This window comes from Canis lupus, chromosome 37 (assembly GCF_003254725.2).
Source record: "Canis lupus dingo isolate Sandy chromosome 37, ASM325472v2, whole genome shotgun sequence".
Classification (NCBI taxonomy): domain Eukaryota; kingdom Metazoa; phylum Chordata; class Mammalia; order Carnivora; family Canidae; genus Canis; species Canis lupus.
The window spans coordinates 28,921,666-28,939,202 of NC_064279.1; the positions used below are offsets into that span (position 1 = coordinate 28,921,666).

The following is a 17,537-nucleotide window of genomic DNA, read 5'->3' on the forward strand; positions in this document are numbered from 1 at the left end:
AGGGTGCGTCTCTCCCCAATCCCACTGCAGCTTGATAATCATCAATTTGCAGCTTCAAGGCAAAAATCAGTGCTCACTTTTGGACAGCATCTAATGAGATGAGGTAGAGGAGGAAGAGGAAGAGGAGTCTGGTGAGAAGGAAAAGAGAGGCAGAGAGAGAGAGGGAGGAGCAGCAGGAGGAGGAAGATGGGAAGGGAATGCAGAAGGAGAAAGGGGAGGGGATGGATGAGCAGCAGGTTAATGGATCCGTTCAGTTGAATCCTTGTGGTCTCAGCTCCGCCCTTAGAGTTAACCTATAGGAACCACCCTACTCTTGATAGATAACAAGTAGATAAAGATGCGAGATAAATGCAAATTGGGTTGGGAGAGCGAAATCCCTACCTCAGCCCCTACACTAAAATAAATTCCAGATGGATCCATGTTAAACTTAAAAACTGAAATAATAACAGTGCTGGAAAAAGACGTGGGTGGATTTTTAAAAACAATATGAGCATATAGAAGACCCTTTAAAGCCTATTACAAAACCCAAATTAAGTCCGGAATGGAAAAACATTGCTAAACATGACTGTTTAAAATTTTAAAGTTCTGCATGGCAAAAATAACATCAAAGTAAGGAGATAAAATGGGAAAAATTGCCATACATACTATGGGAAAAGAGCCATTTTTGTGATAGTACAAAGAATCCATAAGCAACTGAGAAAAAATATAGAAAAAATAGAAAAATGAGCAAAGGAAAATGATAAAAGAGTTCCTAACAAAGGAGTCAAATTAGGGCAATAAACCCTTATATTTATAAAGAAGCAAGTAAAGTCCTGAGATGCCCTTTTCACCTATCAAATAGGCAAATATTTAAAATATTGTTAGTGCTTAGTTTCAGAATTGAGTAGGAAAGGAGTTTCATGTGCTCTTTAGAGGGCCTTTGAATTGATGACATCTCTCTGCAGGATAATTTTGGAATATCTTTCAAAATTAAAAATGCACAACCCTTTGACCCAGCAAGGTCATGCCCAGGAGTAGAAGTCATTAAGAGAAACTGCACCAAGATGAATACTACAGAATGCTCACTGCATTGCTGCATTCTAATTTCTTAGGGGGAAAAAAAAAAAACCCACTGGGAACAGCTCCAAGTGTCCTGGAATTCTGGGCTTGTTTTCCTGTGTGCACAAATTACAGGTGAAAAATATTCTAACTTTAAAAAGCAGGTCATAAAAGACAAAGTTGCAGGGCTCAGGTCAGTCTGCATCTGGCGATGCCCGAAGCTGTGGGCCGGGCTAGGCCGCGGGAACGGAGTGTTTGGAAGCCCAGCCACTGCTGACAGAGCCACTAGAGCCAAAAAGTGTGTTACTGGGGAATGGTCTCCGAAGGGGATATGTGAATGAACGACTAAATGAATCGATATTGATGCTGATTCCTCTTCTTTGGAGGCAGCAGGACTTGTCTTACACAGTACGGCAGTGGGAGGGAAGGCAAAATGGTGCAGTAAGCAGATGGCTGGGGCAGCCAATTAGAAGGACCTAGATTGCAACCCCACGATGCCTATGCCCAGCTATTCTAATAAAGAGTTTTATTTTTAGAGATTTCTTTAAAGAGCATCATGGAGTAGAGAAGCATGCTAGCAATGCTCCTAATGCACATCTACGGTAGTTGTAAAGGGCCTAGAAAGTCAGAGCAGAATCCATCTGGTTAATTATGTTAGTGTGAAGCAGTCGAGGTTTATGTCAGAACAATTAGTCCCTGAATTCATTTCTCTAATAAGCTCGAGGGTCATATTCCATATCATCCAATTATGGTTTGGAAAAAAATATTGTTTCCATAAAGACATTACACAAGAATGAAATCCATGAACCACAGCCTGAATATTTGAAATATTTATTTATTTATTTATTTATTTATTTATTTATCCAAAGTACATTAAAATGGGTGGTGCATCTGCGAACCTTATGTAAGTTAACACTCAGTGTCACAGTTCCCATAAAAGAGCCGGGTTGCAACACTGCATTTGGAGAGCATTGCGCATCTGTGTGTCTATCACTTTTGCATTTTAAATGAGAGCGACTTCTCTTGCCTAGATTTAGTTCACGGCATTGATTCATACTTAGTTCAATAGTTCTTAGAAGTTTGCTCTAAATTTATTTTCCACCAATGAAGACACTTTCTCTTTTTTAAAAGCACAGATCAATATATGCTTTCTTGGGTCCCAGTATAGGCACTTTTGTGATCTGCCTGGTGAATCTATGGTGAGGAGGACAGTGTGGTCCGTGGGGAGGTAGAGACGTCTCATTGGGCAATGAAAGCAGTTCTCACTATAATTATTGTTTACGTGCCCGTGTCCTCCGCCCTCCCCACACACACCCACACCCCACGTATCTGTGGGCACACACGCAACACCATCTTTGTAAATTTGGGCCTTAACCCAAATAGGTGCCCCTAAATACTTGTCGAGTTAGTGAGGACTCGGCCTCCCCAGCTGCCTGCTCGGCGGCCGTGGTTGTCTGTGCCCTTCTTGGAAGAAAGCCTCGATGTGTGCAGGTGGTGCCGGGGACACAGCCCCGGCCGGGGCAGGGAGGAGGGCAGCTTGGTCTACACCAGCGCAGCTGGATGCCCGCGGCCGGTAATCCCCACATGCGGGGGTTTTCTCCGCAGGCTTTCACAAACCATCTCGCGTCCTCCGTGGGACAGAGCACGCTCAGCTGGCCGGACCCTTTGCCCACCTGCTTCCCCCTGACACGGAGACAGGGCAACGTGGCCAGGACTCAGGGGGTAGAAGGACTTGGCTACCACCGCCCAGTGGTCGCAGCGGCTTGGAGAGAGGGATCCGGGGCCTGGCGCCGCCGGCGGCCCTGACTGACCCCAGCCTCCGCGAGTCCTTAGGGGGCGTCTAAGGACCTTGCTGTCGGGGGGCCGCTCTGGCCCTTCCTGCCGCGCGGAGTGGACGTCGCTGGCGCCCCCGTACCCTGTCCCCCCTCGCTCGGCTTCGCTCTTAGTCCTCTGTTCCCACGTGAGAATCGCCACCGGCTTAGCCGTCTGAAGCCACGTTCATCGTCCCCTCCCGGTTTTGGGGGGTGTCAGGCCTCTGGGCACCGCTGCGCTGGGTCTTCTGCCGAGGGTTTGACAAGGTTGATACCAGCGGGGCTGCTCCCGCAGTTCTAGCAAAATCCAGTTCCCTGCAGTAGGCCTGGGGCCTGCGTTCCTCGGTGGTCCTGAGCCGGGGCTGCTTCCTGCTCTGAGGCTCTGCCACCGGCGTTTCGTGCCCCCTTTTCCTCTTCACGCCGCCGTGGACGGCTTCGAGTCTCTCACTTCCTCTGTCTCTCTAGATCTGGATTGATTGATTGATAAGATTTTATGTATTTATTTGACACAGAGAGAGAGAGAGAGAGAGAGAGAGCACCAGTGGGGCAGAGCAGGGAGCCCGAGTGGGGACTCGATCCCAGGACCCTGAGATGGGGCCCTGAGCTGAAGGCAGGTGCATCAACGACGGAGCCCCCCAGGCGCCTCTGCACCCTGGATTTAAGGGGTGCCTGTGTGCAACCTGCAGCCCTCTGCAGCCCCTTCCCAGCAGGCCCCGCATTAGCAGGTAGGAGGCGCACGGGTGGGGCTGGCAGTTCCATGCGACACAGCGTCCGGGACAGACGCTGGCCCTGCACCTGTGTCGCGGCTCCCAAGCCTTCCGACCCGAGCTCCTGGTGAGCTTTCGCCCTGCCGGCAAGTTCCGCTCAAACGAGCTTCGTGCGCGCCGTGACTGCAGATTCATGGCCAGTGCGTCCCGGGCCACGATGGCCGAGTGTCCACCAGTGGATCCGACTCAGCGAGTCGATGGGGGGCCGGGAATGTGCAGCTCCGGGGAGGACGGCGGGAGGGTCCCGAGGCGAGCGGTGGGCTGACCCACGGGGATGGCTCCCTCCTCCGTGCGGGCCTCCAGGGTACAGGCCGTCCTCCCCGGGGTGGCCTGGGCACCGGTGACACACAGCGTGGAAACCACCTGGCCCGTCTCGAGAGTGCAGGGAACGTGGAGCCGTTGCTCTCCTACGAGGCACAGTGCCTGCCCTGCAGAGGGCATTCAGGGCCCAGTGGGATCCGTTGAATGAAAACCGAAGGTGCGGGAGTTAGGAATACTTTGGACGGCTCGGCACCATCAAACCCTGACTGGTAGTGGTTGTTCGGAGCCAGGATTATTTTTTGCCCAACAAGCTGTTTGTCGGTTTGCCGTCAGCGGCTAAATATCTAAATACCAAGGCTGTAGGCTGGTGTCTCTGTGATTCTCTTTTTTAAAGGATTTAAAAAAACAAACAAACAAACAAATCCAAAAACCCAACCAGTTCTGTTGGAATATAATGTACATACCAGAAAGTTCACCCATCGCAAGAATACACTTTATTGCCTTATAATATATTCACAGTCCTGCCAACCGTCACTGCGATCTAGTTTTGGAACATTTTCGTTGTCCCCAAAAGAGACCCCATTAGCAGGTCCCCAGGTCTGCTCTCCTCCTCTGGCCTAGCCAAGCCCCGATTCCCCGCGCTTCTCTGTAGATTCACGGATTCTGGGCGCCTCCTCACAGCTGTTTTGCAAGTGTGCTTGGCTTCATGCGCTTAGTGCCGGGTGAGCCACTCGATATTGAAGAGCCCAACGCCCATGTGTATTTTTAGCAACATGATTATGCTTCCTCCCTTATCTGCAGAAGCTGATCTCTGTGCCAATTACAGGACCCATTAGTTGACCGGCTGCCCTATGAGCTCTGTGGCTGTCATCACGCGGTCTTCTTCCCCGTGATCATTTTCAGAAGCGCTGCCCTCTCCTAAAGCAACGCGGGTTCGACCAAATAATACCCCTGAGGTGGATGATTTACTAATATAATATTTGTCCACCTAATTAAAGTTGGTGCAATGAAGCTTTTCTTCTCCATTTATATTTCTAAATGAAGATATTCAGATCCACATCATCTGAGAGAGAGGGAAAAAAGATCCTAATCCATTTTCTTTGTGTCCTATGAACCGAGCCTCTAACTACTTGTATTAAAATAAACATATCCCGTTTATGTGACAAACATCCAGTGGCGCTGGCTTCTAAACATAATGGAATTCTTCTTTTTAATATATTTAATCACTGCATGGAGACCTGTCCTAGTTCTTAAGTGGACAATTGGTTTCACTTTCATTTTTTTTTTAAGACAAATTCACGTAGTCCAGTGCTTGTGCTGGTGCTCAGTAACTGCTTATTTTTTTGTAAGTTAAAGTTAGTATTTAGTACAATTTTATCAGCCTGACTTCATAATTAAATTCACTGGGACGCCTGGGGTGCTCAGTGGTTGAGCACCTGCCTTCGGCTCAGGATGTGACCCCGGGGTCCTGGGATCGAGTCCCCCATCGGGCTCCCTGCAGGGAGCCCCCTTCTCCCTCTGCCTGTGTCTCTGCCTCTCTCTCTGGGTCTCTCATGAATAAATAAATAAAATATTTCAAAAAATAATTAAATTCACTAATCAGAAAAGTGTTTGGGTTACTGTCTAGAACAAAGTGGCTTGTGACGACAGCTGCATCCACACACTGCGTGGTGAGGGCCTCCTCTGCAGATCCTGCTCAGGCCATTGTGTTCATCTTGTCCCTGAACCTCTGCCCTGACGTTTCCCCTTCATCCCTCCCTGTCCTCCACCCACACCGTTCTGTGCCTGCTTGTCTTTGTGCTGTGCCTTCTGCCTCTTGTCTGATGTGTCCTCTCTGGATCTCTGCTCGTCAGCCTGACCTCCCTGCAGAAAGGACTCATCCAATCCTGCCTTCCTCACCCCCCGCTAAAAGTCACAGCACATGATGTCGCCTGTCCCAGTGACTTTGTACGTGGCTTCTGGGAAAGAGGACAGAATGGGACTTCTCCTCGACAACAGCTTAGCGGAAACAAAACTTGTGTTTGCCCTGAAGCACAGGACTGTTCATGGATGGTTAGGCCACTTGCGAATTGATGACGGTGGCCAGCCACTGGTTAACGTTATGTTCTGTAGCAGTGATTTAACTGCCCCAAATCTCGGTGTTCTCATCTTTTAGACGGAGTAATAGAAACTTCCCCAAACTTTGCAGTTTCTTATGATGATTAGAGATAAGGTTTGTTCAGTGTTGACGCACAGCGTGGCTCTCCTGGTTCTCAGGCCTTCGGGCTCAGCCTGGACCTACACCACTGGCTTCCCTGGGACTCCAGCTGCAACATGGTGGCATTTAGGTGATCAGGAAATAAAGGAATCATGGGATTGTGTGGTGAGTCATAGGGAGTAGGTGATTCACAGCAAGGCACCCAGAAGCCGGTGGCCAAACCTCATATCTGTCATGTTTGGAAGCTTCCACATGAGGCTGCCAGCGTCACAGGAGCAGGACGGTGCACCCAGTATCACACCAGTATCTCCCATGGGAGGACTCTAAATAGGCCCTGTGCCAGTGAGAGTGAGTTTCAGAAATGCTGTTTTTAGGCTTCCAGCCCTGTGGTGAAAGGGAGAGCTTGGAAGTATTATTTAAAAAAAAAACCAAAAAAAAAAAAAAAAAAAAAAACAACAGAGAAAAGACATGAATCTATAAGATAAAATTGTATTAACTTCAATAGCCCCCCCTAAAAAAAATTGTCCTCCTTCCTCCCGTACAGCAAGTCCAGCAAAAGCCCACGATTTTATTTTATTTTACTTATTATTTTATTTCATTTATTATTTTCTTTTATTTTAAAAGCCCATGAGTTTAGCTGAGCAGACACTGGCCGGCGGTGGGAGCACTCCTGCCCTTGGACTCTCCGGCGCTGGCACTTTCTCCTAGAAGTCCGTCAGACGTGGGGGCTATTTACTGTGCAGTGGCTGGTATGAGACGTGTGTGACATTTATAGGTCAATGACACTGGCCCAGATTCAGCGGGGCCACTCCCCTGAAACCAGCCACCAAAGTGAAGGTTAACCGAGTATAGAAAAGGAAGTCGACTCCTTAACCCAGGCTGGGGAGAGGATTTTGCACCCCCTGACAGAGAGGGGACAACTTCCTGTCTCTTTATGAATTAAGACCTCACTTGTGTGAAAGCGATCCTCCAGTGGACGGAGAGAACCCTCCCGCATTCTTCCTACCATTCAGCCGACCCACGAGACCAGTGACCTCATGTATACAGATGGCACTTACCATGGTCCGTGAATCCAGTTCGTGATCAGAATGGGGATCTGTGAGTCTCCACAGGCGCTTGTTAACCAGGCCGCATGCTGGTATTTGGCTGAGACATAAAACATTTATAGGAGCTGTTACTACTTGAGACCCTCGAACTCACGGGCAACACACACCGTCCAGAGATCAAAGTGGGTACGAGTGTTCCACGTAGCAGCTGGCAGGCGGCGGGTCCGCGGCATTCCACGCTTTCTATCTCAACTCGTGGGGTGAATTAGCCAAGTGACGTAGGGGAGGCTGAGAAAGTGATAATGCAGATTGGAAAAAATTGGGGGATCTGGAGAAGATTCTGTGATCCTTCAAAAAAAGGTAGGCTGTGAAATACTAATACCGCACGGGTACAGAGGGTTCTCGCTGGGCTCAGAGTTAAGAGAATCGCCCGAAGACTACATGAAAGACCTGGATTTGAACCTGGGGTATGCAGATCACTCTGCCTCCTAGCCCCGCCGGCAGTGGGAGAGGGAATTAGCAGGAAGGAAGGCTGGTAGCAGGAGAAAGACTGATGAGCAAAATGACAAATCAGCGCTCTGGTTAATTGTTCTGGAGAGGTAAGGGTTGGCTATTTAAGCAAGACAGTAACCTTACTAAAATTGCCAATGTGTGAACGTACCCTCAATAGAAATCCTACAAATGTCCACGTGGATGACATTCCACCCTCTTCAGGGAAATTCAAATATAGGATCGTTTACTGACTGTTACTAGCTATGCTTGAGGAAGGCGAGAAGATCTGGGTGCCAGGTTTCTAACTAGGTTTACGGGACCACCGCCTGTCCTGTCTCCCTGGCTCTATCCAGGTGCCTTAAGGAAAGGGATGATGATTTCTTTCTGTATCAGCCATTGAGAGACGGCATCCCAATGGATAGCGTTGCTTAGGAGCAGCATCGGCCTTCCTTGATTTAAGTGCCATGACTGTAAAACCCAAAGGCTTCAGGGACCGAGCCAACCATGAAATGAGCAATGAGAGAAGGATGTAACAGAACACGGAGCGAGGAGAACTGTAGAGAACCCCAGCATGGGGCCCATCTAGAGAGAACAGCAGATACTCAGCTCAGCTAAGTGTGGCCAACAATGAATCTTGGCCCAGGGAGATCAGTTTCCAGTTCTTTTTTTTTTTTTTTTTTTTTTTTTAAGGTTTATTTATTTATTCATGAGAGAGAGAGAGAGAAGCAGAGGGAGAAGCAGGCTCCATGGAGGGACCCCGATTCAGGGCTCGATCCCAGGACCCTTAACTGACTGAACCACCCAGGCGCCCCCAGTTAGGAGTTTTAAAAGAAAAAAACAAATCCTTTCAAATCCCAGGAAGTTATACATGGCTGGGAAAAACTCAAACAAATACCAAGTGCACAGAGTGAAAACTGCAAGTTCCCGTTTGCTCCTAGCCTATGCCAGGAGCTGAACGTTAGCAAGTGGGTGTTTTTATCCTGGATCTTCTTCTGTTCTTGTGCGCACACACACACAAATATGTGTTTCGTGTCTTTTAATATCCTAAACATAAGTAGCAAAATGCCGTACATATTGTTCCGTATTATTCCGGGACTGGCTTTGTTTATTAGGGACTGTGTTGGAAGTGAGTATCTGTGAAGCTTTCCGACCAACTTTCAGCTTGTAGATGATTCATGAATATATGCATGAACTATAGCTAAAAATGCTTTCCTTGGATTCAGGAAGCTTATTTGGAGGCTTTAAAATTTTGATAACCAAGTGGTAGGCTTCTACCCTGGTCTATGTAATAAACACAGCCTTAGTGTGCCTTTAGCTGAATTTGTATATTGAATCGTATGATAAAGATGTCCAGGAAACTCGTTATTGGAAAGGACTCAACCATGAGTGATATTCATAGGGAATGTTCTTTAAGAATAAAAATGACAAGGGCAGCCCGGGTGGTTCAGTGGTTTAGCGCCGCCTTCAGCCCAGGGCGTGATCCTATAGTCCCGGGATCGAGTTCCGTGTCAGGCTCTCTGCATGGAGCCTGCTTCTCCCTCTGCCTGTGTCTCTGCCTCCCTCTCTCTCTCTCTGTGTGTGTCTCATGAATAAATAAATGAAATCTTAAAAAAAAAAAAAGAATAAAAATGGCCATCCCTAATATACCACCCGTGAAGAGTCAGATATATTTTATTTTGTTGTCTTGCGCTAGAGCACTCAGTCCCTGGGCTTGACCAACCCCAATGCAAGCCTGATGGAACTGGAAGAAACTATTCACTTTTCTTTATTAGATGTTTTGATGTGTTTTATCAAAGCAAAAGCCAAACAAAGAGAAGGGTTGACTTAGCACTGCTCGGCACAAAAGATCTGTCCCTTCCTTCGGGTTCTTTAGTTAGGTATAATATGCTAAACTTTGCACTGTTCCGCATAAAGTGCGCAAAATCCATCAAAACTTATTGGAAGGGATGCCTGGGTGGCTCAGTGGTTGAGCATCTGCCTTCGGCTCAGGGCGTGACCCCGGGATCTGGGATCCAGGATCGAGTCCCACGTCGGGCTCCCTGCACGGAGCCTGCTCTCCCTCTGCCTGTGCCTCTGCCTCTCTCTGTGTGTGTCTCTCATGAATAAGTAAATAAATCTTAAAAAAAAAAAAAACTTACTGAAAAAAAGTATTTTTTATCATATGGTTGGATTCAACTGGATTCAAACCAAGAAGTTCTGGCTGAAATCAAATTCTTCTCCAATATTCTTCCTTATGCAAGGATGCGCATGGGACCTCCCTCAAATGTCTGCCGCGGGGCAAATCCAAGACTGAGCCCTTCTTCTTACCGTTTGCCTTCTTTCTGAGCCCCCCTCTTTGCAGGAACAGCACCTGTAAATGTTTTCTTTTATTATTATTATTTTTTATTTATTTATTTTTAAATGTTTTCTTTTAAAGCAAGGTTTTAAGCTAGAGTTTCTTCCAACCTGAAAAGGTATTTTTTCCCCCTAAGATAATTTATGTTTGGTGATTTATTGGAAGTGTCCAAAGAGGAAAAATGGTTTTCATTAGTGAGAGAGAAGAAAAAGAGTAGCACCGTGAACAACACAAGATGGGTTCTGTGCTTCACATTTCAGCCTTTCGGTGAGCCAGGTAGCCCATGGAGCCTAGGGCCCTGATCAATTTATCAACAAATGGTAGGTCTCTAGGCTGTAAGCCTGTTAATCCTCAGGTACTCTACATAATGTACGTACAAAGATATACGTTAGCACTAAAATTCATATGTAGTAGTTTGCAAATTCTGGAAGGGTTGTGTGCCAAAAGTTGGCTTGTATCTCAGAATGTTTAATCCATATAAAGTGACGAGGCTTCCAGCAAAGCCCAGGAAGCAATTTGATTCATTAGGAGGTTAAATATTTTCAGTAGATTCACTGAATTCCCGAATCTCCTAGGAAGCCCAGACTGTGTCACCCTCTCTAACAGCCCAGGGGGCTGGGGACAGGAGGGGGTTTAGGGAAGTAGGGTGGGGACCGGTGGTTTCCATGGCAGTAAGAGTGACTGCGGCCTTGGTGATGCCCTGCCCCTAACACAGGTGGGAAACTGCTCCCATCTGAGCTCTAGAGCCTCAGTTTCCATGTCCTGCCAATTCCTGGATATCTGAGTTAGGCCTCTTGAGGCTAAAAGGGATCGAAATGGGCAATCTGATACCAGGGATCTATGGGTAGCACAGAAAAGGAGCTCACAGGGGCTCCTAGGGGGCTCAGTCGGTGAAGCAGCTGCCTTTGGCTCACATCATGATCTCAGGATCCTGGGACCAAGCCCCCCCTTCTTGGGGTTCCCTGCTCAGTGGGGAGCCTGCTTCTCCCTCTGTCTCCCATGCTCCCTGCCCCATCCCTGCTCGTGCTCTCTCTCTCTCAAATAGAGTCAAGAATGAAAGAGAGAAAGAAAGAAGAAGAAAGAAAAGAAAGAAGAAAGAAAGAAAGAGAGAGAGAGAGAGAGAGAGAGAGAAAGAAAGAAAGAAAGAAAGAAAGAAAGAAAGAAAGAAAGAAAGAAAGAAAGAAAGAAAGAAGAAAGGAACCTCATAACCTCATAATGATGGAAACAGCGTAGACCTGGCCCGGGGTGCCTTGTCCGCGTCGCGCAGCTCGTCCTCAGGAGCACACGGCAGGGGCGCCCGCCGGCTGGTGTAGGCCCTAGCTCCTGCATTTCCTCCTCTCTAGTTCAGCAGATGCCGAATGCGGCCTCGGAATCCAAATTCCTAACAAGGAAGCATGTGTGTTGAGCCCAAATTAGACCGGGGGTGCGGGCCGAGGCCAGCCGGCTGTGGCTCTGCGGCCAGGTCGCGCAGCTCGAGGGCGACGGCGGCCTGCCCTCTCACCCTCCGCCTTCCCGCGGGGAGCCGGCCTGAGCGCCCACCCTGCAGAAAGCATCTGCTACCTCTGTAAGTCGGGGGAAAATCTTCCGGCATCTCCGACGATCTTCGGGCGTGGGGGCCGAGGACCAGGCCCCTCCGGCACCCAGGGGCGCCCTCCCCGCCCACCGTGGGGCTCCAGGGCCTTGCCCCCAACAGCCGTGGCCCTGCAGCCCCCGCCTGGGCGGTCTCCGGTGTGCTCCCTGGGGCCACAGAGCCCTCTTCTTAGGGGCACACCCGGCACTTGGGCTTGGGGACCCGTGCCACACTAGCCACACCTGCCACCATCCTATTTCTGAATGAGGCCCCATTTGAGGTCCTGGGTGCTAGGAGATCCTCGGAGCTGGGGGGCACAATTCAACCTGTATAACAAATCATACGACTTTTCCCCTTAGCGCTACTAATGCAACGGTAATATTGACGGATTTTTTGTTGTCGCTGCTACTTAACGACGTTTGTTCACGTTATGACTGGAACCAATTGCACTTAAGCCACCACACGTTCTTTTTTAAGCGGACTGTTGGGTTTCAGCTGTGGATAGCCTAAGATTTTGAGCCCTATCCACAAGTGAGAGTTTTCTGTTTTCCTCCTGGTGCTCTTTCAGCTTGGAGATCCATATCATGATGACTTTATAAGGGAATTTAGAAAAATTCTTTCTTCTGGAAATAAGTAGCATTGAGATCGTCCATTCTTTAAAGGTTGGGAAGAATTTCCCTGTGAAACTATCTAGCCTAAATGCTTTTTATGGGGGGCAGGATTTGAACCCCTTTACCTACATCTGTGATAATTGCTCTGTTAGACTGCGGCCAATTTTTAGTAAGTTTTTTCTTTCTAAGAAATTCTCTATTTCATCTACATTCTCAGAGGGAATGGGAAGGGTATGGGAAGTACCCTCCAAAGACTTTTAAAATTTCCTCTGCTTTTGATGATTATTTCTTCCTTAGCATTTCTAATTTTGAGCTTTCATGTTTTCTCCTTTTATTCTTTGTCATGCTAGCGGTTTTTCGGTTTTGTTATTTTTTTTCCCCAAAAAAAATCTGTTTTTGGACTTCTTTATTTGTTTCATTGTTTTTCTCTTTGCCAACTTAATAGTTTCTGCTTTCAACTGTCTTTAAGGTGTCTATGACTTTGGCAGATTGGTGAGGTAATGCTTATCCCAGATTTGAGAATTTCAGCTGTGGTACATATAGTTTTGTTTTCTTTTTTTAAAGATTCTATTTATTCATGAGACACACAGAGAGAGAGGCATAGACACAGGCAGAGGGAGAAGTAGACTTCCTGCATGGAGTCCGTGACGGACTCAATCCCAGGACCCTGGGGTCACAACCTGAGCCGAAGGCAGGTTCTCAACCGCTGAGCCACCCCGGCATCCAGTACAGTTTTTTTTTTTACTAGAAATCAATTTTCTGATGTCCTGTGTCTTCCATTGCACCATTGTTCTCATGTCATTGCACCTTCTTTTGTGTGTACATGCATCTTATTTCTTTGAGCCCAATGCTATGAATCATATTTGTTTGGGATGATACGGATTGATATTATGGGTATGAAGATAGAAAGTTAATGTAGATGTAAAGAAGCTGTGGTAGGCAGCTGGTAATTCTTACCTCCTACTCTTTAAATTTTTGTCTTATCCCCACCCCCTTTGAACGTGGGCTGGACCTACTGACTTGGTTGTACTAAGTAGAATGTGACCAAAGTATTGGGGTGTGACCTCCAATATCAGATTGTGAAAGATGGCTACTTTGTCTTGCTTGGATTCTCTCTCTGATTTTCTGTTTGCTTGCTTTGATGAAGGAAGCTGCTGGGCGGTGAGCTGTCCTATGGAGAGACCCCTAAGGCAAGAAAGAGAAGGTGGCCTCTGGCCAATAGCCCACAAAGAATGGAAATCTACCAACCACTTCTTACGTGATTTTGGAAGCTGACCTACCTTCAGTTGAGCCTTGACATGCCTGCAACCTTGTGAGAAACCCAGAGCCAGAGGACCCAGTTAAGATGGCCCTGGATTCCTGACCCAAAGAAACTTCAAGACAATAAATGTTGCTGTGGGATCCCTGGGTGGCGCAGTGGTTTGGCGCCTGCCTTTGGCCCAGGGCACGATCCTGGAGACCCGGGATCGAATCCCACGTTGGGCTCCCGGTGCATGGAGCCTGCTCCTCCCTCTGCCTATGTCTCTGCCTCTCTCTCTCTCTCTGTGACTATCATAAATAAATAAAAATTTTAAAAAAAATGTTGCTGTCTTAGGTTGCTATAAATGGGATAATTGGTTATGAAGCAATAGATAACCAATACAGAACCCAACCCTGGATATCTGTCTTGATCTAGGAAATAATCGCCAAGTTGAAAACTGAATGGTTTTGTTGTAATGTGGAAGTGACCTGCTCTATAGAGAGAGAACTCTAAATCAGAATTTAAAATGTAATAATACGATCAATACCAATGTTTTTCATTTAAAAGGCATTTTGACATCATTTTCTTTTAACTTCCTCATTTTGGTTCCACAAAGAGATAACAGTTTTCCCTTTGAATTTACTTATTTTTAGTGCTTTCTTTTGACAAAGATTTGTATGTGCACGTGAGTATTTAGAATGTGTCAAATTAAAGACAGACTGCTAGATAAAATTGGGCAGATTATGGGTTGAATTATAACACAGATTTACATTTTACAACATTTAAACCAACACTGGTTTGATTCCCATGCCTGATTGCCCACCAAAAACATCTGTCCTCCCTGCTCTCACTGAAATACAGTGGAAGCTGGACATAGGCTACCCTGCTGGAGGTGACATTTCCAAGCCTATCTGGGGCCATGTGACCATGTTCTTACTGGTGGAACATAGTCTGCTGCTCAGGACACTCACTGGATTTAAGATGTGCCCATAACCAAGTTTCAATCATGCAGAAGAGGACAGTGACTTTGGGCTTGGTCTCAGTGGGTGGTGGAGCAATAAAATGAGAAGAATCTGAGTTACTGGGTGGCCTCATGGAGCCTCCCATTAACCCAGACTTCTCACCTTAGAACTCTTATATGAAAGGGAAATAAATAGCTGTGCTCTTTAAGCCACTAGATTTTGGGGTCTCTTTGTTATAGCAGCTTAACCTTTACCCTACTGAATACATCCATCACTCTTCCTTTAAAATATGTCACTTAGTAATTATTATATATACACAATTAATCAAAGTACAAATACCTGGATTTCTACACTGGCGGGGGGTAAAAAACCAGCAAAATGTATTTCTCCCAGGCATGACTAGCGTTAAATTATCCAAACAACTACAGGTTATTTTTCCTGCATCAACTTTATTAATTTAAATGCATGACTTCAGGCTACCGTGTAACTTCTCCACTAAATGTTACGCTAGAGCAGTCCTTCAGCCTACCACTTCTAGAGGACATTGATTTTTATTAGATGAGTTGGGAAATTTATGTTCAGAACATCAACCTGTGCCTTAAAAGAAAGGTTCTGGGGAGAGCATATGGATCAGCGTCGGAAGCCACTGGCTTTTTAGTTTCACTTGAGATATTCAGAGCCAAATCCTCCCGAAGATTCCTCCTAAATTGAGTGGCTCTGGTGCAAAACAGAATGCTATGGCCATGTCACCAGGTTGCCTTATAGAGCTTATCTAAAGATTTTTCACAATAGCCTTACAAAACAAGAAGTGCAGATTATTAGTTTATCACAGGGAGAAAACTAAGGCACCCGGTGACATCACAAGTCACTAGGAGCTGGAGCCAGTACTTGATCCTCCAGGGAGATAAAGGACATTATCTGAATGTGCAATTCTTTGGCTTTATGTTACATGTGCCATGCTTGCTTTGCTTCTTTTCTTTGAGAGAAAGGAAATTTAATATGTCAGAGATACATCACTCAAGTGTCTTCATGGGAGAGCCTCTTTCTTTAACACATAAGAAGAACAGGCCCTGCGCTAGTCAAACGTGAGCTTTTAAAACTCAACTAGAGGGTTCCGTCCCAATGGCTGTAAATGGCAGTGACGTTGGGGAGAGGAGCCTTCCTGGGTTGTGACAGCAGCCCTGTGCTTCCTCTATAAGTTAAGTGACTCCCAGGTGTTGTGGCATTCTCTGTCCCCTTGATCTTGCTCTGGGAATGGGACCAGAAACTAAGGTGTCAGGGAGACCAAATCATCCTTGAAAGCTACATCCCAAAGATCTGAAAGGACAACCAGATACACAGGCAAGTGGCCGGTGTTTGTTCATAGTCATTTGTGCAACCAGGGAGTCAGTGTGCAGCCTTCTGCTGTCCACCGCAGACAGAAGGACAGAGGACTAGGTCTGTGCTTTGGCTGCAGGCTGATCAGGGAGGCCTGAGTTCACTGTGCGTCTCAGTCGCTGTGAGGAAGCACAGGAGCCCTCACGGGGGACCTCAGCACCCCTGGGGAGATTCAGGAGGGAGGGAGGGAGGGAGGGAGGGAGACCAAGGCTCCTCTCCTGCTGAGATCCTTAAGCGGGCCAGGGCGCGGTGAGACGTCCAACCCTCCTCCCCGCGCGTCCCCTGGTTCCCTCGGGGTCTAAGTGTCGGAATGAGCCTGCGCCCTTGCGCCACCGCCACCGGGGCCGAGCCAGGAAAGCAGCAGAAGCGGGAGGGGCCGCAGCATCTTTCCCAACGCAGAAAACCGGGAAAGGGGAGCGTTTCCTCCACGCCCGTCTCCCAGGGTGCTCACCCATTGCCAAATCACAAGAGCAGGGGAAGGAAGGCCCCAGCGGGTGATTCAGGGTGACTGTCAACCTCCCGGGTTCTTGAGCAAGGTCGAGGAGGGAGGTCGGGCTGCGGGGAGACGTTGCATCACAGTTTGGAAAAAAAAAAAACACCCACAAAGTTTGGGAATCCTCCCGAGAGGGCTCATTCTTCCAGGAAACAGGAGCGGGGTGCGGGGAGCCGGAGGGCTCGGGGTGAAAGTGGGGTCGGTGCGGGCCCAGCGCGCGCCGCAGGGAGGACGGCGCAGGTGTCCCCGGCTCGGCCCCCCGCGAGGTGGCACCTCTGCGCCGGCCGGTAGGGACGGGGCGCGGGGGCGGGGGGCGGGGGGCGCGGCCGAGGCACCTGCGCGCCGCGCCCCGCTGCCAGCTGGCCCGACGCCGGGGCCGCCCGAGCCGGTCCGAGCCCGCGGGGGGAGGCGGCCACCTGGGCGCGCGGGGCGGGGCGGGGCGGGGCGGGGCGGCGCTAGGACCCGCGCGGCGCACCTGTTGGCCGGCGCCCGGGCCCCGCCCGCCCCCCACCCCCACCCCCACCCCCACCCCCACCCCACCCCACCCCACCCGAGGCCGGCCCGCGGGCGCCCGGGCGGCGCTGCAGAGCGAGCGTGGGGCGCGGGCCCGGGCGCACCATGGCCGAGCTGCTGCGGAGCCTGCAGGACTCCCAGCTGGTCGCCCGCTTCCAGCGCCGCTGCGGGCTCTTCCCGGCGCCCGAGGAGGGTCCCCGCCACAACGGCCCGGGCCCCGCGGAGGGCGCGGCGGCCGGCAGGGGCGCAGGGGCGCCGGCGCACGGGCTGCGGAGCGTCGCGGCCCCGCAGGTAACGGCGGCCAGGTGCGCGGGCCGGGGGGGCTTCCCGCAGGGCCGGTTACGTAACTGCGGACGAGGAGGGGCGGCCCGGAGGGGGGGTCTCGTGCAGCTCCCGGAGGGTCCCGGCCCCCGGCCCCCCGCCCGGGGCTCCAACAGCTGTGCGGGGACCCCCCCCCCCCGCCCTCCGAGTGCGGATGCGCAGCCGCTGCGGCCTAGGGGAGCGCGCCCGGGCATCGCCGCCTGGACGCAGGGACCCGGCAGGCTGCAGCGGCCGGGGGGGGGGGGGGGCACCCGAGGACGCGGCTGCGGACGGAGGTGGGGGCCGCTCCAGCTCCCTCGGTCGCGGAGGGGTGGGAGGAGCCGTTCGGGGGCAGGAAGTGGCCCTTACCTCTGCGGGGATTTCTAGATCCAGGAGCTGAGGAGTTGGGAAGCCCCTGGCTTGCGCGGGGCGGCGCAGCGCGGGCCCCGGACCACGGAGCTCGCTGGGGAGGGCGAGGGCGGGGCTGTGCGGCTCTAGAGAAACCCCCTGGGATGCTGTTCCTG

At 49.7% G+C, this 17,537-nt stretch overlaps 1 protein-coding gene and 1 long non-coding RNA gene across 4 annotated transcripts in view; one reads left to right on the forward strand and one right to left on the reverse strand.

The window, feature by feature from the left end:
* Window positions 1–4,348: 4,348 nt before the first annotated feature.
* On the reverse strand, window positions 4,349–17,479 carry LOC112656622 (uncharacterized). Its single transcript, XR_003134516.3, has 4 exons — window positions 17,383–17,479; window positions 11,157–11,328; window positions 7,133–7,220; window positions 4,349–6,476 (listed from the first exon to the last, which is right to left on the reverse strand). It is a non-coding gene; the product is annotated as an uncharacterized LOC112656622 (long non-coding RNA).
* Window positions 16,749–17,537, forward strand: part of SGPP2 (sphingosine-1-phosphate phosphatase 2) — a 101,571-nt gene continuing 100,782 nt past the window's right edge. For 2 of the 3 annotated variants that reach the window (XM_049106758.1, XM_049106759.1), the window contains exon 1: window positions 16,749–17,004. In XM_049106758.1, coding sequence (XP_048962715.1) covers window positions 16,819–17,004 — 186 coding nt within the window. In that variant the 5' untranslated portion in view covers window positions 16,749–16,818. Of the gene's footprint in view, window positions 17,019–17,537 lie in introns of all 3 variants that reach the window. The other variant, XM_049106760.1, reaches the window with a different exon arrangement.